The sequence below is a fragment of the Eumetopias jubatus genome, unplaced genomic scaffold, assembly GCF_037043125.1.
Source record: "Eumetopias jubatus isolate StellerSeaLion01/CBP00866 unplaced genomic scaffold, mEumJub1_p1.0 scaffold_12, whole genome shotgun sequence".
NCBI lineage: Eukaryota > Metazoa > Chordata > Mammalia > Carnivora > Otariidae > Eumetopias > Eumetopias jubatus.
In genome coordinates, this window is record NW_028274818.1 from 46522351 (window position 1) to 46549702 (window position 27352).

The window sequence follows — 27352 nt, forward strand, 5'->3', positions numbered from 1 at the left end:
GCATGGGCAATTGTAGTTGAACTGATTTGAACTAGTAATGCACACCCCACCCTTTCTCTCTCTCTCTCATTTTCCGCATGACATAGTTCCACCTGCAATTAGGGGTAATAAAGAAGAAGCAGAGAAACTAATGACTTTGGTGGATACTTCAATAAATATTGAATGCAGAGCCACAGGGACACCCCCACCACAGATAAACTGGCTAAAGAATGGACTTCCTCTGCCTCTCTCCTCCCATATCCGGTTGCTATCAGGAGGGCAGGTTATCAGGTCAGCTTTTATTATGTGTAATTTGCTAGACGGGTAAAGTCACTACGATGGTAGGCTTTAACTTTATCTAAATGGTGTTTAAGAAATTTTTTTCCTAAATTTTTACTATTGTTTGTTTATTTTTCCCTTTCAGTATCTTTTTAGAAGAGGGAGGATAAACAACTATAAAATTAAAATGTTTTTATTCTTATTTAAATGCTCATGTTTTAGTAAATTTGTATAAAATAGCTCTTTCGTAGACAGACGTTATCTATCGCATATGTATTTCCAAGAACTGCTATTGTAGAGAAAACTTTCTGTGGCAAAATAATAGAAAGATGTGTACTACAATCTTGTGATTTTCATGTTAGCATTGTTCTTTCTTAATGTATATTAGAAAAATATTCACTCTTAAATTATGTTATATTTTTAATGGCTTACTGTCAGTGCCTAATCAACTTTGTGGAACAAATTGCATTTGAGGCATCTGTATTTTGTGGTGGATCGTTATAAGCTTCCTAACTAACATTTCCCAACATTAGTCATAATCTGTGTATAAATCAGAAATATTTTCTCTGTGTACATTGAATGGGATTAAATTATGAATTATTGGGTCAAATTGTTTTTCAGGATTGTGAGAGCTCAGGTGTCTGATGTTGCTGTGTACACGTGTGTGGCTTCCAACAGAGCTGGGGTGGATAATAAACATTATAGTCTTCGAGTTCTTGGTATGTCTCAGAGATGACCCTAGTACTTTACAATATTAAGCAACAAGCTTATATTTAGATATTGACATGTCAGAAAGAATTGGTAAAATAGGATCTTGCTAACTAGGAAAGAATGTGTTTTCTCCCAAGGGGTCCATATGTATTGGAACATAATGTATTTGACATAACTGTCAAATTACTCTTCTAGGGGCACCTGGGTGGCTCGGTCGGTTAAGTGTCTGCCTTCAGCTCAGATCATGATCCCATGGGATCGAGCCCCACATCGGGCTCCCTGCTCGGCAGGAAGCCTGCTTCTCCCCCTTCCACTCCCCCTGCTTGTGTTCCCTCTCTCGCTGTGTCTCTCTCTGTCAGATAAATAAATAAAATCTTTAAAAAAAAAAAATACTCTTCTAATCTGGGATTTTGCCTTAAGTCAAATCTAAATTTTTAAAAATAGCATTTCAATCCAGACACAAGGACCCATCTTTTCATACAAAGAGAAAGTTCAGACTGTTTTCTAATAATATTAGTGGCTCATTTTGAGTATTTAAAATATGAATGAGTATGTGCAGATATATGTCTTCGTGAGTGTGTGTGTGTGTGTGTGTGTGTGTGTGTGTGTGTGTGTGTGTGTAGACAGAGAGAGAACTGCAAATATTCCATTTCTGAAATACTAAGGTTTACTGGTCCAAATTTCTAAATCCCCAAGAACATCTCAGAACAGTTAAGTAACTATTTACTATAGCCTACAAATTAATTTTGTTGGATTATATAAAATTTACTCTAGAAACTGGTATTATTTTATTTATTCCCATACAGCAGTTCAAAATATACTTCTGAAACTATAATATACATCGTAACAAGTTAAAGAGACAAACCTAAGATGTTAAAAAATGGCCAAAACTTAAAGCACATTTAAATTTTGTGTGTTCTACAAGAAAACAATCCTGAAGTTTCATTGCTAATATCTTGGAAGGTTAACAATTAGCCTAATACCTGTTTTTATAATAGCATTATTTATATGCTCTCTTAAATTCTATATTTTAATAGATCATAGAAACACTGCAGAACTAACTGAACCATTAAAAAAAATTTTTATCTAAGTTGGTCTCAAATTATAATAGATGTGTAAATTTTACCTGTTTTGTTTTCTGTATAGTGCCACCAAATCTGGACAATCCAATGGGAACAGAGGAGATCACAATAGTCAAGGGTAGTTCTACCTCCATGACATGCTTTACAGATGGAACCCCAACCCCCAGGATGTCCTGGCTTAGAGATGGCCAGCCTCTGGGTCCTAATACCCGTCTAACAGTAAGCACTCAAGGAATGGTTCTTCAGCTCAACAAAGCAGAGACTGAAGATTCGGGAAGGTACATCTGCATTGCCTCAAATGAAGCTGGAGAAGTCAGCAAACACTTTATCCTGAAGGTCCTGGGTACGTAAACATTCAATATTTGGGAAATAAGTGACAATACAGATTTAGTAAGTAAGTGTAATTCTTAGAATCACTTGCTATCGGGACAAAACTTGTGAAAACTTCATTGTATTTCATATTTCTGTTTTGTAATTTACCTAGGTTTACTCTTACCTGAAGAATGTTAAATTTAAATTATTTTGTTTCTTATTTGTCTAAAAGATGAAAACTCCTACTTATAAAACATTATTCATTAACAAAATCATACAACCATTTGATAAGTAGATTTTTAAGCTTTTTCAAGAATTAAAGCTATTGATAAGTACTAATTTAATAAAAAAGCATGATATTTGTACTATTTTATGTTATTTCAAACAATCTTTTCAAATGATCCAATCTCTAGATTGTAGTTATAATAGTAATTTCAAATAGTCTAGTTCCATTTACTATTGTGTACATTAAAGCAAATATTTGAAATGTGTATTACAATGTTCTATATGCAGACAAATAATATAAAGAGAAAACACATCTTTTACTTGAAGTAAAAAATTTTGACTTTGGGAGAGAAATGAAGATGAATGAGATTAACTATTTCCATAATTATTTTGGGGGAGTTTTGTTTGTTTTTTCACTACAACGTAAGTAAAACCTCAGGCTCTTCCAGAACAAAATATACCTCACAAGGAACAATTAAGAATAATTTTGGCCAAAAAAAAAAGAATAATTTTGGCATGAGGTTAGCATGTTTTCAGAATGCTCTGTAATCTTCCTCATAGTACCTATACCAATTTAATCATTTATGTAACTTTAAAAGTCTGCTTCATTCTTAGCTAAGCTCTGTGATAGGCAGTACCCATCTTACCTATTGATGTATTCCCAGGATTTAGCATGGCATTTGACACATGATATTTACCCATTGGATTAAATTGAATGGAATTAGAATTTGCTAGCTGGATTAAAGGGAGTTTTAACTGTAGAGTGAGATAGAATGCTATCTAAATAAACAAAGAAGAGACTGTGGTATAGATGAGTGTTCCTTAGAATGAAGGGTGGTAGTGGAGGAGGTACTCCAGGGTAGTTAGAGACAAAAGACAGAAGAAAGTGTGTGTTGATAAGGAAGGCTGGAATAATAAATTCCTGTACACCAATTCACAGAGTCTCAGGAATAACAGGAGATGACACAAATGTGCTCTTGTACATTATTCACATATTAAGTATTAACTATTGGCTATACATTATGGGCCAGGCATGTTTCCAGTCATCATGTAACAAATAATTCCTGTACACCTACAATGTATGTGACATATGGCTTGGTCCAACATGTGGCAGTGGGAAAGGGAGAAAGCATGCTCCTCTAGGAATTCAAGAACCCAGCAGCAGAATCACAGCCCAGAGCATTTCTGGATGTAGAAAAGTGAGCCAGAAAATAACAACGATATTGTTAGTGTCATGTACAAAGAACAGCCTTCCTAGTTACAGGGTTTATAAGGATAATTTTTTCTTAAAACAGATTTGAAAACTGGCTCAGCAGAAAGATGAGAAGATTCAGCATTTCAGCATCTGTTGAAAGCTAATTCCGTTAAAACCTGAAAAAGTCTTCACTTGGATCAATGCTACATTCCAAATGTGAAAGTAACCATCCTAACCTGGGGAACTGCTATTCTTAGCAGTTGGTCAGTGATCATGCATTGTCTGGTCACCCCCAGCATCACTAGATGCAACAACAGAGCAGGAAAAAGAGGAAAGGTGAAGAGTTGCCCCTCTAGGGACTTTCTTAAAAGCCATACAGAACCACTTCCATTTACATCTCATTGATCAGAATCTTCACATACCACTCCATCTACCATCTACGGCAGAGGCTAGGAAATGGAGTTTTTAGCACACTGACAGCCCCAACAAAATTGGGGTCTGTTAATGTGAAAGAAACAAATAGATAATACTGGTTGGGTACCTAAAGGCAGGAAATAAGTGATGTTAGTCCAAGTAAATAGTATTGTAGCTCAGATTAGTAATGGAGGTGAGAGGAAAAAATGTATTTAGAAATAATTGCAGGTAGAAGTGTTAGGACTTACTTGAGGATTTGGATATAGGAAAGTGATGAAGAAGATACCAAGGATGACTCCGAGTATCTGGTTTATATGACTGGATGATTGGTAAATCCATCTCATAAATGCAGAAAATGATGGAAAAAGACCAGGTTTTGAGGAATAAGGTTCTGTCTGAGTACATGTTTAATTGAAGTAGTGTCCAAATATTCCACTGGAGATGTTTATCTGATAACTGGATTTGTGGCTCTTAAGCTCAGAAGAGAGATATAAGTTAAAAACATAAGTTCTGGAGTCATCAGAGTATGTATACCTCCTACTCTGTCCAAAGTATAAGACATATGGGCAAAACACAGAATAAAATAGTTCATAGTCACTTAACATCTATCTGTAAGATCTGATGACTAGGGGTTTGAATCAGGGGGGAATATGCTGTTTCTATTATTGTTGATGTTGTTTTAAATCTAGTGACTATAAGCTTTGAAGATAAAGGCCATGCCTAATTAATCTTTGTATCCACAGTGACTGAAGCATAGTAAATAACTAATAAATGAAAGGAATAAAGAATTGACTGTAGTCAAATAGAGAATCAGATAAGTGCTTTTGAGTAATATAAATAACATGCTTTGGAAATTTAAAGGGAGAGAAATTTTATTGTTGGTGTTAGAATCAAGAAAGGATTTATGGTTTTTACAAATGAATTTAATTACATTAATGTGACCCTGATAGTATTTGAACATGCTCAGTTAGTGGATGGGACTATTGGAGGATGTAACAGTAGAAGGAATAGCATTAGTAAAGTCACAGAGCAAGAAAAGACTGGATTTGTTGAGAGAAAAAAGTAGTCAAATTTGAAGCCTAGGTTACATTTAAGTATATTAAAAGTACATAATTTTATAAAGATAAAGACCTATTGCAGAAGCTTTGGAAGCCATGATGAAGTGTTTTTATTTAATTCAGTAAGCAACACGGAAACACTGAAATCCTTAAGCATTCTGAAATCTTGGATCATTCTAAAATTCACTTAAGAAAATGGATTTTGACAGCAATACATAAGATGAATGAAAGTAAAAAAAGAAGTCATGTGGGTCAGTGGTTAAGAAACTCTTGACTTCTTAATTGTAGTCTGAAAAGGTATATAGATTTAATATATTGTCTTTCTCCACAAAGGAAAACAAGGACCATGGGTGGATTTTTTTTTTTTTTTTAGTAAACAGGTTTTAATAATAATACCAACAGCTGTAGTAGACATTGTAGTAGCAATAATTTTTTAAAAACCTTTAATTATAAAATAAAACATACTCAGAAACACAAAAGAAATGTGTAGTTTATAGATTATCTCATTGGACGCTCACAATGATCCTACTAGTTAAATAATAGTGCTATTCTTATTTTAGAGGTTTGCCCAAATCCACTAAGCTAATAATTATTGGAGCCAGGATTCAAACTCAGGCTCTTTGACTCCAGATGCTCTTCTGTGAACCTCTGTTCTAAACTATGTGCCTGATTAAAAAAAAAAAAAAAAAGTCTAATCCTTGGAGCTGTCCAACAGCTATTTTGGCTGCCTTGTGAAATAGTAAGCCGGAAACGTTCATAAAAAACTTGAATGATCATTCTATGTAAAGACTGCTTTAAAGGGATTCCTAAACTTGAGAATAGTTGGACTAAGGAACCTTAATGTTTCTTCCAAGTGTTTAGATTTTTAACATCCTCTTGAGAAAGGTAATTTAGAAATATAAATAACAAAAAAGGAAATTATTTCTGCCCAGACATAACAAATGTGTTCTATGCAGAAATAGTCTCCAAATGTAACTATTTTTTTCTTCTGCTTAGTCATTGTTTCCTCTTAAAGTTCTGTAGGGAAAAGATGAGAGCAGAATTCCACTGCATTTGCCTGTTACTTTTGTAGAAACAATAGCTATTTAGAAGGTACGAAAACACACTACTCTGTGGAAGTACCTCTCTTTAAAAAATGGTATGAGGTGAGTTTCGTTTTTATGGTTCTCCAGTCTTCTCAGTTAGGTGAGATTGCTCTATGTATCTGAATCCCAGTTGCTGAGCTGTCTTGACTTGGACAGGCTTGCCATTTACTTCATGATCTCTGATAGACATGAGCCATCCCTTTTAAAATAGTGCCAGTGACAAATGGTAATAACATGTAGGAATTATCATTTTGGTATTTAACCAATTTGTAGTATATGAACATAAATTTGAGATGAATTTCCTTTTAAAGTTTTTCTAATCAGCAATATTTTATCAAACAGCAAGTTTATTTTGTTGTTCTTTTTAATTCCCTTTAAATAGAACCACCTCATATCAATGGATCAGAAGAACCTGTAGAAATATCAGTGATTGTTAATAATCCGCTTGAACTTACCTGCTTTGCTTCTGGAATCCCAACTCCTAAAATTACCTGGATGAAGGATGGACGGCCCCTCCCACAGACAGGTCAGGTACAAACTCTTGGAGGTGGAGAGATCCTTCGAATATCTAGTGCTCAGGTAAGTGTCAAAGTCAAAAAAGTTATTTTATCCTGGACTGTACTTCTCACTTGCTAATATAGGCAAAATGGAGAAATTATTGTTTTTGCATCCAAATGGATCACAGATCCCTCTCAGTAACCTTCACAAAGGTAGATTGGTTCTATGGTATGCATGCTTGGGTAGACACAGGGTAACATGACTAAAAAAGAGCAGTAGAAGTATCATATTAAACTTGGAAGAAAGCAAGATACTTTAATTTTTCATGTTTGTTCACAGTGCTGTAAGTGAGTATTACACAGAGCTCTTAACTTGTGCCATGTAGCCCTTTACAGATCTGGCAAAAAGTAGTTCAACATATATACATATGAGGCCTCAAAGAGCAATTTTGGTCTCCCAGATGAACTAGCAGACATAAAAATCTGAAGAGACACAATTTTTCAAACAACCAATTCAGTAAAATTGTTCTTTTAGTTTGTGTTTAAGGAAATTCATCAGAAACATAAATATATTAAAGAGAAGTATGTCTGGGATGCCTTACCATAACAGTCTTCTGTTTTACTAACAAAGACAAACCTTATATTACAGATATTCTCTATCTGTGCCCTAATACCCCCGTCCATAACATTGGGATAAAAATAGTAATGATACCTAACTCCTACACTTGAGGATTTAAAAGATCACCTAACATGCTTAGCCTAGTGCCACAGGCATGTAGTAATGTTAAATAGAGTTAGAATTGTTTTTCCTGCTGCTATTGTTGTGATAATCATCATCCCTTTAAACGTGGAATAACAAATTATTTAATTATATTCTGCGTACATTTTTACTGAGGAAAGAGGAAGGAAAGGGAGCTGGAGAAAGAGAGCAAAGGGCTACGAATTGTCTACTGTGTCAGTCCTGAGTTCAGCTCTGGGCTCAATCACACCGGTGACTATCATAACAACTCTGTGAGCCAGTCTTTATCTCCATTCTACACCACCAGAAACAGGCACAAAGAGATCAAGTACTTGCCTGCCAAGTACTCAACACTGTTCAGTGATAGAGCTGGGTCTCAATCCTATATCCGCTTCAAAAGCCTACCCAGTGGAACTCAGCACATTCCTTGTTTCTAATATCAAGGAAAACACGCCTTCCATCCCCCTCTTTTCTCTCCATCAAACATTGCAATAACTCAGAGAAAACTCGAGTTAAACTTTCAAACCACTTACTGAATGAAAATCCTTGAATGATATAATTTCAACAGATAAAAAAGGAGCCAAAAGAATTTTGTAACATAAGGAGACAGGGAACTGTGTGGAATAAAATTATAAATACAAAGGAATAATGATAAAGCTTATAAGGAAGATTAAGGCCACATCACAGTAGGTCATAAATGGAAACATTATAGAGTTTGGTTTAACAAAAGGAGACAGAGGTCCCATTGAGTATTAGTTGGGACCCACATGAGCTAGCTATTGTGGAGAATACAAACATAATACATAAAACCTGTCTCAGCCTTCAAGAAGTTTCCAGTTGTCTAGGGGATATAAAACTACACACATGATAAAATTAGGAAAAGAAACAATAAGAAAACCATTCAAGATATTTTAGAAGTAGAAAATTAAATATTATCAACTCCCAAGACTGATCTTGGTTCCTCTGCTCCTCTGTGTTTTCAGAGCATTTTGTACATTATATATTATATTTCAGCTATCACATTATATTTCACTTATCTGAATTTTGTCTTTTCGTGTATGTATCTGTAACACAGTTATGCCTGATACATATTGGAAGCTTTGCAAATTCCAAATTGTGTGGTAAAGACAGGAGTTTCCTAAAATATCTTCCATCAAACACTAGTTCTGTGAATTATTCCAATGGAGGAAATTCTGAGACCAAATAGAATTGGAAAACTTTATATACTATACCTTCCTCTCCTTTGTGAGCCATAGTGCATGTCAACAATCCTGAAAAATACTACTCTAGAGAAATATGATTAACTGTCACGTTTCTGACACCCTATAAACAGAACACAGTTTAGAAAATATAGCTACAAATGATGACTGTAGGCATCCAGAAGGGCACAAACTGTCAGGAAATATTTATTGGAGGAGGTAAGATTTAGGAGTAGACATGAGTGATGGTTCAAGTTTGGGTAAGTCAAAACAAGTGGAGAGGGCCACTATTAATTGGGAATAAAGTGAGTTGATAGAGAAAAGTTGAGTTTTAAACGACTTTCAACATATGATGGGAAATGCGAAGTTATTCTCTAGGCCTCGGTACGTCATTTTAAATTCTTAATTGAAGGACTGTGTGAGTGCTGTTCTTCTTAAAGTTGTATTTAAGTATTTTTGCAAACAGACTAGTCTTAAATTTTTTTCGAAGGAGTTTCTGCGGCCTACCAAAAAGTTTTTCCATAACCTATACAGTCAGTTTTGAATGCAAGAATTTAAAAATTCACAATATTCTAGGAATGTTCAAGTAGTAAAATAAATGAAAACAGGATTTTTCTGCTTTTCCAAAATACATTTTTCACAGAAATAAGATAGTCTGTTTTACAGAGTGTATTTTATGCGTACGTAAGCATGGGCTGTGTCTACACAATGTCAAACATATGAAGGAAGACTAACACTTCCAGTGGAAACTATGCACGGGGTTTTTAAAGAAATGTTTCTGGTTTTAGTCAGATAATAGTAGATTATGTTGTCAGTCTGACACTGTTTGCAGCCAGATTATATAATATAGCTCTTTTGTTTCACCATGTTTACCAAAGGTACATTCAAAATGTGGAATTAATGTACTTTATTTAAAGAACCTGATACCTTATTTGTTTACCTAATAAACTGTATTGCATTTTCTTCAGGAAGATGCCAATTGAACTTTTAAATCTACCATTTAAGTCCATAAATATTTGTTCAATAAATATTGTGTGTCTCGTCTGTGACCTCTGGTGCTAGGTCCTATATATATCTGCCTTCTCTGAGATCACTAAATATACCTAACGTGCAAACATGTTGAGATCAGATATTGAAAACCTCTTAAAACATAGTTTTACAGAGAGCTATGTTACAGAGATCTAATATTAAAACAGTTTATTAAATTTTATTTGTTGTGCTATCTTAATGATATCTTGTTTTGTGTGAGACTTTATATTCATTCTAGTGAATGAATGCTTATTCTCATCACGAAAACTGACATGTTAACATTGTGTAATTCACTTATTTGGATTTTGCAGGTGGAGGATACAGGAAGATATACGTGTCTGGCATCCAGTACTGCAGGAGATGATGATAAAGAATATTTAGTGAGAGTGCATGGTAAATTTGGCAAAATGTCCTGCAATCTGTCATATACTAATACCTAATTAGAAGCCGTAATTCATGGAACATGGAGCAACTCTGTAGCACATCATAAGATATGTTTATGTATAAGGAAATATGTATTTTGCAAATCTGATTCTTATATTTGGCTGATCAAGTGCTTTTTAGAAATACTTCAGTGGACTTTTTGACTCATTCATTTTGTTTCTGCACAAATAATTCATAGTTCTTTATTTAAAATCATAGACTATAAATTACAATAAAAAAGAAAATATCATCCAGTCTCATTACACAAAGGCTTTTCTGCATACAGATGTTTTGTCACAGAAATGTACCCTACAACATACAGTATCCAACTTGTTTTTCATATCTTCTAATGGTTTGATGAACATGTTTTCATGTCAAAAAACATATTTTTATAACAGTTTGTAGTGATGGCATAGTGTCCCATTTTATGAATACACTGTCATTTATTTAACAAATTAATAATTTAATTCCCTATTTTTGGATTTTTAAGCTGTTCTTGAATTTTCATCAGTATAAGGAATACTGTTATAGATATCTTTGTGCACACATATTAGCCTGTTTCCTTAATTCTTTTATTTTGATAAATTTCTGTAAGTACACTTGCTTGATTACACATACACACGTACACATTTAAAGCTCTGAAATTTATTGCCAAATTACCTTCTAGAAAAGTTGGGCCATTTAGACTCAGGTCAATATTATTTCAACATAGAGATAAGAATTACTCTTTTTGGAAAGGAACATTTAAAAAACCAAACAGAAGATACCTATTTCATTGTCTTAGTCGAGATGACTAGGCAGTGCAAATTATCCGTAATTTAGGTGCCCCCCCACCAGCCCTACACACAAATTAGACCTGCCGTTAATTGACATGTAAGTTCTGCATATAAAAGTCACATTAAAAAATATATTTCTGAATATTATGAAAGTGTATACATTTCTCTATATTATGATGGAACAGACCCTGAGTTAGTTTGGAAATCTGATGTTGAGAGAAAATTCTTACCAAGTGTGAGACCTGGACAAGAAATCCTTTCATTGTGCCTTAGTTTCTTTACCTGTTAAATGGTGATAATATTGTGATTATATTACTTATCCTGTCATTCATGTGACTTTTGGAAGAATTTCATTACTTTATATATGTGAAAGTACAGAGTAAGACTTAAAAAAAAAAAAGTCCACTACAGGTAGTCATTTGTACCACAAATTGAATGAGTAATGTTTTAAGTTTATGCCTCTTATTTTATATAACAGAAGCAAAATTTATTGAAAACCTAATATAATTCAGATCATTTTTATATCTTGTTTACTGAAAGCCTCTGACATGTTTGTTCTCACACCCAGTACCCCCTAATATTGCTGGAACTGAGGAGTCCCAGGATTTCACTGTGTTACGGAACAGACAAGTGACATTGGAATGCAAATCAGATGCAGTGCCTCCCCCTGTAATCACTTGGCTTAAAAATGGAGAACGGTTACAGGTAAATCTTGCTAAGTTCCACAAATCCATTTTGAGGAAAAAAAAAATCAGCTGTAGCGTCTTTGGTAGGTAGACAAAACCAAACAACATCAGGCTACTATTATTTGACATTGGAGGTGTGGGCACAGGATCTTTTAATCAGCCTTCTTTTCTCAACCTGTGCTTGGGTAGCTATTAACTAGTTATGGATCAAAAGACAGGTATTTTGTTTCAGACACTCTGTAAATTGGTGCAAGTATGTATCTCCTGGAGCCCGGGAATTAAAATTGGATTTGAAACACTCAGCTATTTCTTTACTTGAGAGGTAAGAAGTCATCCAAGTCTCAAAGGAGCTGACCTGTCCTGCCAAGTGTCATGGGCAAATTTCTTACTGAATTTTTCTGGAATAAACTGGGACCTGAGGAGGGCCCTTCCTTGGATACCAGGAACACAGGACTGGAATCCTTGAAGAACACACTTACTGGCTCTCTAAAGCTTCCCATGCTCACGTGATATCTGTCTGCTCTCAGAGTGTCACAGCCCAGGATCCTAAATAGCCTTTTAGGTTGGTGCAAAGCCTTGACTTTGAATGCTCTAATTGTTCTTATCCTAGTAGTTACTTCTGCTTTTTTTTCCTCCTTTTGTTTCCACTCATCCTTTTAATATAACCTACTGTGTTACATTGTGCCTAATTATAAAAGATGAAGTCCCCTAACACTTAAGGCAGAAAGACTTCTTCCACCACCAAACCAAAGGACCAAAACCAGACTGGATACTGAGAGTTACTTACATGCTAAATTATTGTGGGTATCACTTAACCTTCCTGTGTCTCAGTTTCTCTATTTATTGTGCTCCTGCTATAACGGTGGGCACTGTAATTGCTACTGAGAGTAGTCGTGACCCCCAAGGAGCTCACAGACTACTTGAAAAGACGTAGAATTAAATCAAAGATTACATACAGCATGGACATGACTCATATGTTAGGGTGATGTATGTAGCATTTAATGAAAACAGAGAAGAAGCAAGTAACTCAGACTGCAGCGTAAGGAGCAGCTCAGGGGAGGCTCTTGGAAAGGGCGAGTTCAGTTTTAAATGATGGGTAGATCCTGGGTGAAAAAGAAGAAAGGTATTCTAATCACAGGTAATGACATCTACAAAGCCATTACAGGGAAAGGAATGCTGCTCTTGCAGGAATTGCAAAGTAACTTGGTGTAGCTGAAGGAGGCCTTGATTAAAATCCTTTGATGATTCCCCACAGATTTCAGGATTCAGGTTAAACTACCCCAGTTAGCTCACAAGACCTTTCACATTCTGACTTTTTCTCCACAGTTTTATCTCCAGTGTGTGCATTTCACTCAGTTTTGAGTGAAAATAGTGAGGCACCTGCGTGGCATAGTCAGTTAAGCATCTGGCTCTTGGTTTTGGCTCAGGTCATGATCTAAGGGTCATGAGACTGAGCCCCGTGATGGGCTGCGCACTCATTGCGGAGTCTGCTTAAGGTTATCTCTCTCTGCCCCTCTCCCCGTTCCCGACCCCCACTCTTTCTTAAAAAACAAACAAACAAACAAACAACAGCTATTAGGTGTTCAGATAGAGACTGAGTGAATGTTGATGATGGAGAAGTTTAGGCTAATCCCTGCTATGATCAAGTGATGTTAGTACTGGGACAGGGTGAGTTCAACAGTTATGAAAAAAGAGATGATTCAGTTTCAGATATTTTGAGTTTGAATTACCAATATATTATCCAAGTGGAAATTCTTAAAAGTACTAAGAAATATGGGTCCCTATTTCATCAAAAACATCTTTGACTTGGTAGTCCTCCATGGTATGACCAGTTGTTAAAGCCATGGGTTTGTATGAAGTTGACCAGAGAGAATACAGTGTGAGATAACCTGTAAATGAGAATAGAGTGTAAGGCAACACTAATAATTATAAGGTGAACAAAGAAAGAAGAAAAGAAGATCAGAACAGAGAAGGAGGACTCAGAGAGATAGGATTAAGTATAGGATACATTGGTGTACTAAAAGCCAAGGAAAAGAGAGGGAGTGGTTGACAGAGTCCATTAAGATACAAATTAAATTGCATGCATGGTTTTGGCAATAACACAGAAGTGATTAAAGATCAGAACAATGTTTCTTCAATAAAGTGATCAAAGGAAAAGATAGGTTACAATTGTTGGGAGAGTTAAGGAAGAAGAGGAAATGGAAATAATTATGGCCTATTCTTGAAATATAAAAGAGATTTTATGTGTTTATTTACTGAAAGAAAGAGACTAAAGGGGCACCTGGGCTCAGTCGTTAAGCATCTGCCTTTGGCTCAGGTCATGATCCCAGGGTCCTGGGATTGAGCCCCACATTGGGCTCCCTGCTCCACCGAAGGCCTGCTTCTCCCTCTCCCACTCCCCCTGCTTGTGTTCCCTCTCTTGCTGTGTCTCTCTCTGTCAAATAAATAAATAAAATCTTAAAAAAAAAGAAAGAGACTAAAGATATAGGAGAGAGAAAGAGAAGTTTATAGGATGACATGTGTTGAACAGAGAAGGAATGGGACCCTGTTCACAGGTGAGGAGATTAGCCTTGGACAAAAGGACTGACCTTTTTCCACAGAGATGGAAAGATAGGAAGGTTGCATTCACATGTAAGGTGCGAGGAGGAGAGAACTGCAGGCACAGGACTTTGGTTTTCTGCATGGAGTAGGAAGGAAGAGCATCAGTTGAGAATGAGATTCTATCTGAAGAAAGAAGTCAGATTTGGAAGAATCACTGGTGGCCAGTGGGTAGAGAACCAGAGAAAACTGTAGTGAGACTTGATGACTTAGCAGAACTTACTGATGTTCATGGAACAAAAACATAAGAATCAACTCTGAAATTTTTTATTAGCCTACAACCCTGCGATTCCCACATAAAAAAAATACAAATATATGTTTTATAGAACTTAACATATATATTTAAGAAATCACTTATTCTCATCAGAGGTAATAAGATTTTTTCACTAATAGCCCCTATAGCAATGAAAGGCCGAGAGAGGAGCGCCTAAGTAGCTCAGTTGGTTAAGCATCTGTCTTAGGCTCAGGTCATGATCCTGGGGTCCTGGGATCGGGCCCCACATCAGGCTCCCTGCTTGGCAGGGGGCCTGCTTCTCCCTCTCCCTCTGCCCTTCCTCCTGCTTGTACACTCTCTCTCTCAAATAAATAAACAAAATCTTAAAAAAAAAAAGAAAGCCTAGAGAAAATACATGATCTCATAAAATAAATTGAGCTGAACTGCATATTTTAGTATGAACAACTTTTTTCATTAGAAATAGACAGTTGGCGCTTGAATAACATGGAGGTTAGAGGCACTGACCCCCCCACACACACACAGACAGTCAGAAGTCTACATATAACTTTGGACTCCCCAAAATTTTACTAATAATCTATTGTTGACCCAAAGCTTCACCAGTAACATAAACAGTCTATCAACACATATTTTGTATGTTATATATATTATATACTCTATTTTTACAATAAAGTAAGCTAGAGAAAAGAAAATATTATTAACAGAATCATAAGGAAGAGAAAATACATTACAAGCTGCAAAGATCCACATATAAGTGGACCCATACAGTTCGAAGGTCAACTATATACCTATCTGGGAAAGAGCCCATATGGCAGAAAAATCTTATTTAGGCTCTTCCTGAAGTAGTTCCTTCTTTGGTTCAACCAGAAAATATCAGTCTTTGATGCTACCTGGCATTTTTTAATGATTATGAACATCATGCATCTTGATTTGTACAAAACTACTTGTTTACACCTATTTTCCCAATTGGACTTAATAGCAAAGGTTAGGTTTCATTGTCTCTGTATTTTCATAATTCTTGGTCCCATGCCTGGGCACGAAATAAATGCTTAACAAATATTTGTAGACTAAAATCATTTATTTACTTATTTTTAAAATGCTAAAGGATCATTATTTCCTATAAACAAAGTTAATTTATTAGTCATGGAGCTTTCAGTTGTAAGTGACAGAATTCAAACTCAAACCAACTTAAATTTTTTTTAAAGGCATTTATTACCTATAGTGATTGGTGAACTTAGGTTTTAGGTATTACTAGATCCAGAGGTTCTCCTCATGTAATCAAGCATCTATGTTTTTTTTCTCTGAGTCGCAACTCTGCTTGCTTTGTTTTAGATTTAGAGCTGTCCACACATGGAGAGACTGCCACCAGGCTATGTCATCCTTACTACCAGACACCAATAAAAAAAGACTGTCATTCCCCAACACTTCCAACAAAGTCCTGCAGAGGACTCTCAGGGGCCCAGCTTGAGTCACCTGCTCATGCTTGAGTATCCAGATCATTGTGGCCAGGAGAACTGGGAATATTGATTGTGTCTTTGCCTTAAGCACTCATAGAAATAGTTCCTGAGGGGTTTTGATCCCAGGATAATGGTAGGGGGAGCAGACAAAGCATACTAGAAGACAGGCAATCCATAGCTCACTATAGTTATTTTTGATGTTATAAATAGTATTTTATTCTCTTTTCCTGACATCTCAATGGTAAATTTTACTTGCTGAATCTAGGCAACACCTCGAGTACGAATTCTATCTGGAGGAAGATACTTGCAAATTAATAATGCAGATCTAAGTGATACAGCCAATTATACTTGTGTGGCCAGCAACATTGCAGGAAAGACTACAAGAGAATTTATTCTCACTGTAAATGGTAAGAAAAATTAATAATTTTTTGTGACATTTTAAAAATTTAGCCAAGGGCATTCAAAGAAATGATAAATTTTTTGTTTCTTATGGGCACACTCAATGAATTCTTGTGGTTATCTTATTTTTTGAAAAAGACAACATGTAGTATTTGTATTATGGCTATATTCAAACCATATTTCAAAAAAAATAATTAAAGATACATTATCTTAGAGGATAATGTATGTCCAGTTGTTATTAACATATCCTGACATTTTGTGTCATTCAGATCAGAACTGTTGAGAAAGGCACACTAAGGCTTTGGATGACATGCGGTTCATTATTTAGTTCACCTTTATTCATGTTGGTGTTTGAGTATATATGTACTAGACCGAGACTGCCATAGGACTGTGATTCTCTCAAATCTAAAATCTAAACATTAAAATTTGTCAATATTTGGGAAGATAATACAGACTTCTCCCCATCACAGTCTCTTTGGTTTTTTAATATATGAAATTTTACACGATATTGGGTGACCCACACAACTAATATCTCTAAGAGTAAAATTAAAATTCAAGTTTTCTATTCCCATATGAACTCAATGATTAATAAAATACATGCTCTGAGACTTGCATGATTAATCACAGATGTGCTTTTCATTAGAGCAGCCCACTTTCTGTTCTTTATTTAAAGTGAAGTTGTTCCAGTGTTAACATTCTCAGACCATTATTTGGCCAAAGAGAAATAAGAAATATCATCTTTAATTTGCATCAGACCAGAGCTGATTTTTATTCAAGTGTCTCCTAAAAAGCCAGATTTCACACACTGTATCAGGGATTTAAAAACCTCCTTCCCCCATCTGTGCTTTATTTTTAAACACTAAGTATCTTGAGTAAGACTTTAGGAATTAAACCCCAATTCTGTTCATACTAACCTGAATTAGCTGTAGACAAAGCTATACATTTGACTCAAAGCTAACCTTGTATTACCTCTTCAGAGTCTTAGTTCAGGCTATATTATTGATATGAATGAGGTTTTCCATGTGCATCTCTTGTGCAGTTCCTCCAAACATAAAGACTGGCCCCCAGAGTCTTATCATTCACTTAAATACGTCAACTGTATTGGAATGCCTTGCTGAGGGTGTGCCAACCCCAAGGATAACATGGAGAAAGGATGGTGCTGTTCTAACTGCAAGTCATGCAAGGTAACAGTTCTGGAAAAGAATGAAAAATACTGCAAGAACTGAAGGATAATTCCCTAAATTTTTTTTTCCAATGTATTATTTTGGTCTTGTTTGTTAAACTAATATTTAATATTAGTTCTTCATCTTAATATGAGAATCGAAATATATTATTTTAAAAGCATAATCCTAAGGCTTATGGCCAAAACATAATGATTATAATTCATCCAAGATCACAAGTTCATCTGCTATGCACCACTGTGGAATATCTTTTTTTTTCCACCAAGGGTATTACAAATTTCTATAGCAGGAAAAAGACTAAAAATGTAACTAAGTCTTGTAGAATACTCTCAGTCAAAATGTAAATAATCAGAAAACACTGATTCCGGGGACTTCACTTGTGATCTTTCTTGTAGATACTCCATCTTGGAAAATGGATTCCTTCATATTCAGTCAGCACATGTCACAGATACTGGGCGATATTTGTGTATGGCTACCAATGCTGCTGGAACAGACCGCAGGCGAATAGATTTACAAGTCCATGGTAAATATGAACAGCATCTAATGTTTGGGTTAAATGTTCTCTGATAGCCTAAACCTGTGAGATCATAAAGACCTTGATAACTGGGGCTATGTGAAAGTACCACACTCTGTTGTGAACAGTTAAGACCCGTGTTTTCTCCTCATTGTGGCTAGCACCATCACAACACTAAATTCACAGAGCCTTCTGGTGTTTTAACTATGGAACAAGTTACCAATGATTAATTTCAGTCTGGCAGAAATACTTCAGATGGCATACTGTTTGCTGAATGTGTTTCCCTCTTACTTGCTGACTTTGTTTTAGTTCCTCCATCCATTGCTCTGGGTCCTACCAACATAACTGTAACAGTAAACGTTCAAACTACTCTGGCTTGTGAGGCTGCTGGGATACCAAAACCATCAATCAGGTGGAGGAAAAATGGGCATCTTCTTAGTGTGGATCAAAATCAGAATTCATATAGGTAAGTAATAATTTAACTGAAAAACCCCACCTACTATTTAGAAACTAATTTTAAAAAGAATTAACATTTCATCTCTATCAATGGGGACAGCATATATATAAAGTATGAAGAATTAGCTAGTATGTAGAGAATATGTACTTTTCTTAATGTGGAATTAGTTTTTCAACCTAAAAGCTTTTTCTGAATTATAGGTTCAACTTTTCTATCCATAAGCCCTGTGGATGATGATTAGAGAGATCTACAAGATTAGATTCCTATTCTGCTTTATTTTTCTTAGCACCTTTTGGAATTTTATAAAAACAAAGAATGAAAATATTTGGCATAAGGGAAAAACGATTCTGTAAAAATAATACCACCTTTAGCTATAGAATAAAAATAGAATTCTGAACCTTGAAATACAACTTAGGTATTTGGTAGCATGTGTAGGGAGGAAAAACATGTTTTTGAAAAGCTAACCTTTTGATTACTAGGAATTTCTGATGTTGTAAATGAGCATCATTTCTTGTATCTCAATTAAGTTAACAGATAGGTATCTTGTCAAAGGAATTGCTATAATACTAAAACAAATGTTCTTGTAGATCTACTTTGACAATGATCAATTCTTATACATTAGGAAATATGAAACGAGGAGTGTTTCACTTGAAATTCTGTTTTTTCTCTCTTTCTCACCCTTTTAATCTTTGGGTACTGGGAGTCTAGTGATTTGAAGATATATACTATGTAGAAAATGTGCAATACCATCGAATAAAAAAGCATGTCAAACGTATTCCCATTGAATCCAATCACTTTTATTCTATCAGTGCACACTTTGAAATAAGAAAATAGATATTTTATTTAGATTTACTTTGAATAACGTATGTATATTTACTAGACCTCTTAAACATTTGAAGTGATCCAGGTCGCTTTAGTTTTGAATTGGTTAAAAGTTAGGGAAAAGACTTATTGATATATGTACTATGCATCGCAAAAGTGTCCAACACATGTAAGGAGACATGTGAACTAGGGCAACACGTAAGACAGACAAACTTGTAATTACCCGTCTGTCAATGGAAATAATCAAATACCAGTCTGCAAAGTTATTGTGAGATTTAGAGGTAGTTTATGTGAAGCAGTTGAGAAAGTACCAGAATGTATTCAGTGCTCTATAAACAGTGGCTGTCATCAGCCACTGTATTTCAGTTAGGAGAGCATGGTTGATCATGATATAAGCAATCGGAAAATGCAAGATTCCCTCTTCAAACAATCCTTCTACCCAATTGCTTCATCTAAATCTCCAAGTTGAGTCTCTATTAACCCATTGCCCATATAAAAAAAAAAAGTCTGATACTTGAAGTATCAGAGGGATTCCTCATTTTAATACAAGGAAAGAATTCCATTTCCCTCAATTCACAACATCGTGCCATGCTGAACCAGCATTTATGAAAACTGACCTACAGTACATCATTGCTTTGAAATCTTTCTTCTAGGCTCCTTTCTTCAGGTTCACTAGTAATTATTTCCCCTTCTGTGGATGACACTGCAACCTATGAGTGCACTGTGACAAATGATGCCGGGGAGGATAAGAGAACTGTGGATCTCACTGTCCAAGGTAGAACTGGCTTAGTACATGGATTAATAGTTATTATAATGATATGTTTCATTATCACACTACTTCACAAGAGGGCTTCCTTTTCCACTTACTAACATTCACTTTCTGTGTAGAAAGAGAAAGATGTATGATAAGGCTTTGGAAACCTGTAAGGGTTTGAAATGTGTACTTTCTTATTGTTGTTACTGTTTTAGTCCCACCTTCCATAGCTGATGAGCCTACGGACTTTCTAGTAACCAAACGTGCCCCAGCGGTTATTACCTGCACTGCTTCAGGAGTTCCCTTTCCCTCAATTCACTGGACAAAAAATGGGATAAGACTACTTCCCAGGGGAGACGGTTATAGAATTCTGTCCTCAGGTAAGACCAAGCTCAGTAATTACACACCTAAGATTAGACTAATGATTAATGGATGGCCTTACCTGGCCTTTTGTTGCACGAAAATAAAAAAATAAAATACATTTTCATTCCTAGACTTATGCATCTGGAAATAAAAAATTCAGTTGGGCAGGGTAACTCGGCAAAGGGAGAGAAAAAAATCTGGAAACAAAATCACAGTAACTGAATATAAAGAGCATGATCACTGGATTTTATGTGCATATTTACTAACCCTGAAGCTTCACAAATTCACTGGTTGCCTTTGAGTGAACCACACTCTCTCCATTAGCCAAAAAGAATCTCCATTCATTTAACAAAGATTTAGTGCCTAAAATAAGTTATAATACTCCACTGAGTTTCTGAGGATATAAAACTAGGAGGGTTCTTGTTTTCAAGGTTTTTATAACTGAGCAGGGAAGGCTGGGTATAAGTGCTGCACGGATAATTTTTGAGAGTAGTAGTAGCCATCATTTATAAAATTTATGTATTGAAAGAGAAAAAAATAATTCACCACCTAAATGAAAATATTGGTAATTCACACTGGTGTTTTGTATTGTGAAGGTACACTAGAGATAAACTAAAGTAGCAACTAACATCCTGGGGCTTTCTGCATTTGTGCATGTTATTCTAAGGTAATTTGTTCATTTTTTCAAAGAAGGGAAATGATGGAAGATTGTTCTCAGGGTAAAACTTGACTTTCAAAGCCAAGTATTTTGGCTGCGTCTAAAATGTGTATAGATTGGTAACAATTAAAATCATAAAATAGAAATTAACTGCCCTTCAGCACAAGGTATTGTATTAAGAGAACAGTTTGGAACTTTCTCAAAATATTAAACAAGAGTTACCATATGACCCAGCAGCTCCATTCCTAGGCATCTATCCAGAAAAATGAAAACATATGTCTACACAAGGACTTGTATGCAAATGTTCATACACCATTATTCACAATAGAGAAAGTAGAAGCAATCCAAATGTCCATCAACTGATGAAAGAATAAATAAAATGTGGATAATCCACACAATGAAATTCTGTCAATAAAATGGAACAAAAATATTGGCACATGCTACAACAGATGAAACTCAAAAACTGTGCTCACAGTGAAAGAAATCAGACACAAAGGACAGCTGTATGATTGCATGTGCATGAAATGTTCAGAAAAGGCAAATATACGAAGAATAAGAAGAAATTAGTAATTGCATGGGGCTGGGGCTGGGAATGAGAGGTGACTGTAAATGGAATGAGATTTCTTTCTTTTTTTGGAGGGGGGATGAGATTTCTTTTTAGGGTAATAGAAATGTCCTCAAAATTAGATTGTAAGAGTTGCACAACTCTGTAAAGATAGTAAAAATCATAAAATTGTACATTTAAATGGGTGAATTTTATGGCATGTAAATTTTGCCTAAATAAAGCTATTAATAATGATTAAAAGGCACTGTGCTAGACCCTTCAGGGAATACAAGTATGAGTATAAGCCAAGCACCACTGTGCTATGGGGATGAAAACACAAAATCAGAGAGAGAGTTTATTGAACCAGAAGAATGGTTGCAGAAAAATGGACGCCCTATGCATAAAAACTTTTTCCTTTTTAGGAGCAATTGAAATATTTGCCACTCAGTTAAACCATGCTGGAAGATACACTTGTGTCGCCAGGAACGCAGCTGGTTCTGCACATCGACACGTGACCCTTTATGTCCAGGGTATGGAAGCTCATTTAACTCATTAAAACCTTGTTTTTTCTTCAAGCCATGTTTATTCTTGAAAGGATGTACTGTCTAGAAATACCTTGGGGGTATGAAAGACTGACATATTTTTCAATAAACTAAGAAAAACATACAAATGAAAAATCACACAGAACAACCCCAAATTCTTTTTTTTCTTGAGTTTCTATAATCTGTTCCTGCTTCTAGTCTTCTAACGGAGTTCTAATGGAAACTGCCTACAGTAGCAAGACTCAAAAAAAATGGAATATGGCCAATATTCTCTTTTCCCCTGGACAATCAAATCACTAATAATGTGGAACTATGAATCCAGGCATGTTTAACCTCATGGCTACTTTTAGACATTTCTGCCACTAACTGGTGCCATTGCTTTTTCTGTTGGTTCTTATAGAGCCTCCAGTCATTCAGCCTCAGCCAAGTGAACTAGATGTCATTGTGAACAATCCCATTTTATTACCATGTGAAGCAACAGGGACACCCAGTCCTTTCATTACTTGGCAAAAAGAAGGCATCAATGTCATGACTGCAGGTACCTACCACTGTTTCTATCAAGAAAATTACAGCAAATCAGTGTTTCATAATTCAGAAGTCAGTATGATTTTTTTAATGAAAAAAATTTTAATAAAAATTCTTCCCACTGTGCTTTCATAACCGATGTAGGCAAAAGCCATGCAGTTCTTCCTAGTGGCGGCTTGCAGATCTCCAGAGCTGTCAGAGAAGATGCTGGTACTTACATGTGCGTGGCTCAGAATCCAGCTGGTACAGCCTTAGGCAAAATCAAGTTAAATGTTCAAGGTACCTAAAGAGTAAATTTCTATGTCTTCATTGCAAAGATGCTTGTAACAATGTATACCAAAGTTCATCTGTCTAAAATAACCAGGCTGCCATAGCTCTGAACATTCGTAGTTTACGTTATACAATGCGTGTTTCTCTTACCCTTATGAAGAAGAAAATTTAATGGTTGGGGTGTTTTTGGTCATTGTTTATATAAGAAAACTAAGGCATCTCACGATATCTTGGATTTCTATGAACTTCCATATGGTACTCTATTTCATTGTAGCACATATTTAAGGTAAATTTTAAAACCCTCCTCCCCATAATACCACATTGGATACATTATGAAACACTAGATTCTAATATCCACTTAAAAAACAAAGCATATATTTTTTAAAATCATAAATAAAAAATCATAAAACAAAAAATGTAATTGCAGTTAACCAACTTGATGGGAAAAAATTATTCTGTAGACAAAGCAGGGTCTTTTCACATTTAACTCTTATTTTCTTGACATAATATTCATATCTTGCATGCATTGTTTTTGTGACCTGGAAGTAGATTCTGAGCTTCTGAATTCGCATTAGCTGATTTTGAATTTCCTTATAGGGTGTTTTCCTGTGGTAAATTACTGACTATAGTAAAGCTTACTTAACTATGCATTATAAATCTCTTTATATTGTTACTATTTTTCTCAACAAATATTTATTGCAATAATAAGTGGAAATACATTGAACATTACAGACATGATCCTTCCCTTATGGTGTACAGAAGGAAAAAAACTAAACTACCAAATAAATGAAATAATTATAAATTCTGACATATGCTAAGCAGAAAAAAAGGCTGAGATGGGGAATAATGGGGAAATGTGGGCACCACTTCACATTAGTGGTTAAAGTAGGTTTTAAGAAGTAGGCTTCTCTAAAGGAGTACCATTTAGGCTTAGACCTGAATGATAAGCTAGGATGAGCCATGCAAAAGTGGCAGAGTATCCAAGGGAGAGAGGATAGCACGTGCAGTGGCCCCACGGCAGGAAAGAAGCATGGCAGTGTGGTAGAGAGTGGTGGAGAAGAAGAAGGCTGGCACAATGTGAAGGAAATCAGAAAAGAAGGTGGGCCAATGCATGGAGGGTCAGAAGGACCACACAAAGGTTATAGTTTCTTCTCTATGCAGTGGGAGACCTTTTAAGGGTTTAACCAAGATGCTTATTTGGTTTTAGGAAGATCTCATTTGCTGCTATGTAGATAATGGTTTAGAGAAGGTGCAAGACTATAGCTGGAGGAACTATTCAGGTCCTCTAAGGAGGGTGTTACAGCCTGGCTGGAAGTGAGAGTGGCTGTGTAAGTTGCAGGGGTAAATGGAAAAAGTGATGGATTTAAGATACTTCTGGAGGTGTAACTTCCAGGATGACTGATGAATCAGATTTGGGAGGTTAGGAAAAAAGGGGAATTAATGATGTTTCCTGGGCTTTGGGCTTGAGCTAGTGAATGGATGATAGTGCCATGGAGGGGATGATAGTGCAAGGGGGAGGAACTGGCTTTGGAGGAAAGAAAACATAACTTCCGATTGATCCTATGAGATGTGGGAAACTATTAGAAATCCTAGTGGAGATATCAAATTGAGTTGAATATGGATTCAGAGCTCAAGGGAGAAGTATAGTGTAAGATATAAATTTGGAAGTAATCAGCGTATTTCAGTCCACAAGACTGGATCAGAATTTGGACAGAAAAAGAGCTAAGGACAAAGACCCAGAACTCTGCATTGTTTAAAGGCCTGAGAAAAGAGAGGATGCTGGAGAAGAATACGAAGGAGCAGGCAGACATGTTAGAGGAAAGCCAATGGAGGCTAGGAGAGGAGAGTGTTTCAAGAAGAAGGGAGTGGACGATTTGTTGAATGCAAGTGAGAGATCAGTTGGGTAAGGACCAATAAATATTCATTGGCTTTGGCAACATGGAGGTCATGGAAAGAACACTTCCATTTAGGAGGGGTTTTTCCTTCGCTAATTGATTAAAATTATTGGTATGGGCAATTCTGGGACAAAGAAACACATTAAATGATTAATGGCATTTCAAGATTCCAAAAGCAACCAGAGATAATTGCATGCTCTAGAGGCATGAAGATTCTGAACCAAATCTCTCTCCTTGCAGAAACAGTATGTAATGGAAAGCACAAACCCAACCAAATAATGTTGGCTGATATAAGTAATTTTCACATGATTATTCATATTTTTTCACAACTTGATTTTATTTTACTTATCACTATTAGTGTACTTTAAATTTGGTCTCGGGGTGCCTGGGTGGCTCAGTGAGTTAAGCATCTGACTTCAGCTCAGGGTCCTGGGATCAAGCCCCTTGTCTGTTTCTCCCTCTCCCCCTTCCCCCACTCTTGCACGTGCGCATGCTTTCTCTCTCTCTCTCAAATAAATAAAATCTTTGAAAATAAATAATAAAATAAATAAAATAAAATAAAATTTGGTCTCCATGTGGTTGACCATTTCTCCATATCCTCTGGAGATGTGGCAGTTAAATCTAGGTCCCCAGGACTTGCTATGCACAGGGCATTACATGGATCAGTGGAACTCTCAGAGCTCTCATTTCTGATTCCATTTCTCAGTTTGCATGTGTGATAACAATGTGAAAACAACATTTGCCTTGTTTCTTAAGCTTTCTTGAGTGGGTGGTAGTTTTTTTGTTTTTTGTGGGTTTTGCCGGCACATATTTAAAGGGATTATTTTTACTGTCACTGTTGTCCTCTGCACCTTGTCACTGTCTCTGGACTTGCATTGACACAGGTGGATCATCCTCTCGTTTCTTTCCCGTGTGCTTGTGGTCAGTTGTTCCTTGTTTGTCCTTGGTTCTTCTCTGATAATTATTTAATATTTCTTTGAAGCTCAATAAAATATCCAGGCCAATACCTAAGTGGTAATCAACCTACTGAAAACAATAGGAAGAGAATGCCTTATCGTAAGCCCTTCCACAGCTTTCGGAAGAAGTGGGAAGAGTTTTACATATATAATTCTTTTCCATGATCTATTCATTTATTTACTTAGTCATTCAAACAATACTGTGTTAAATATGGCCACTGTATTTGAGACACTAAGCACTGTAGGAAACACTTGAGTAAAAGTATAAAATAGAAAGATTTTATTAAGATAGAGCAGTTGAATAATTTCGAAACCTTGAAGGGGTCTCTTCTGAAAGTTTAAGTAGCTGAAATGAATCACATAACACAGTATGTTAAAGAAAATGCCTCTGTTGACACAACCTAAATTTTCTAGACATGCAGTACCTCAGGAATATATGTTTATGCCCTCATTTAAAATTGAATAGCATTTACATTTGTTAACTATGCAGAGAATAATTTTCTGAAAATAGCTCAAAGAATTTTCTTTTCCAGTGAAAACAAAGTATAGTGATACTTTGATGATAATATGGTAAAGTCAGGATTTCATTTCTTTTCTGTGTGACTTCCCTTTGCTAGAGTGATACTGTGGTGTGTACATGATACATTTATGCTTTTAAGATGAAGTTTACACTTTGTATCTTTCAGTTCCTCCAGGCATTAGCCCCCATCCAAAGGAATATATTACTGCTGTGGATAAGCCCATCTCCCTACCGTGTGAGGCAGATGGCTTCCCACCACCTGACATTACCTGGCATAAAGATGGGCATGCAATTGTGGAATCAATCCGCCAGCGCATCCTCAGCTCTGGGGCTCTGCAAATAGCATTTGCTCAGCCTGATGATGCTGGCCAGTACACGTGCATGGCAACTAACGTGGCAGGATCAAGCAGCATGAGCACCAAGCTCAATGTCCATGGTAGGTTATTTAACACTAATTGTTTCAATCTGCTACATTGCCATGGCAAAGAGAAAAGACCACTGAGAAAAAATATGATGAAAATCAAAGTCATGCAAAACCAGCAATCCAAAGTGGGATGTGTGTGTGTGTGGTGTGTAGGTATACTTACCCTTCTAATATGTAGGCTCTGATTATTTGTGTGGGCAAAAGTAAGGTTATGATTATGCATGTGTGAGAAAGAAAGAGAGATTTTATTAAGATAGCCAAAATACCTAATGTGTTTCCAATAATCCCCTCATATTGTGATTATTAGTATTTATACTTTGGCTATAGATCCCATTTATGGGATCCATTTGTGTTTTGTGACTATTCTGCTTATTTCTCAACTTGCAAATGATCTTCACTCAAAACTAATCTCTATATGAGCTACATTATATAGTGTGAACCTAATGAGAGTTGGGAATCTATTCGATTCATTATTTTAAAGTAGCAAAATATTTACAAGTATATTTTTATAACAGAAAAAAAATCTTTTTTTCTTTGTATTCAAACAACTAA

General features: G+C 35.8%; 1 protein-coding gene across 1 annotated transcript in view; it reads left to right on the top strand.

Annotated features, from left to right (window-relative positions):
• Positions 1-27352, top strand: part of HMCN1 (hemicentin 1) — a 467830-nt gene that overhangs the window by 382813 nt on the left and 57665 nt on the right. Inside the window, exons 66-81 of the mRNA XM_028121561.2 lie at positions 87-270; positions 880-977; positions 2116-2394; positions 6723-6919; positions 10116-10197; positions 11572-11708; positions 16242-16383; positions 17415-17559; positions 17952-18079; positions 18380-18536; positions 20003-20124; positions 20319-20483; positions 22091-22198; positions 22611-22748; positions 22880-23014; positions 26543-26812. Of these exons, the coding sequence (XP_027977362.2) occupies positions 87-270; positions 880-977; positions 2116-2394; positions 6723-6919; positions 10116-10197; positions 11572-11708; positions 16242-16383; positions 17415-17559; positions 17952-18079; positions 18380-18536; positions 20003-20124; positions 20319-20483; positions 22091-22198; positions 22611-22748; positions 22880-23014; positions 26543-26812 (2487 nt within the window). The remainder of the gene's footprint in view (positions 1-86; positions 271-879; positions 978-2115; positions 2395-6722; positions 6920-10115; positions 10198-11571; positions 11709-16241; positions 16384-17414; positions 17560-17951; positions 18080-18379; positions 18537-20002; positions 20125-20318; positions 20484-22090; positions 22199-22610; positions 22749-22879; positions 23015-26542; positions 26813-27352) is intronic.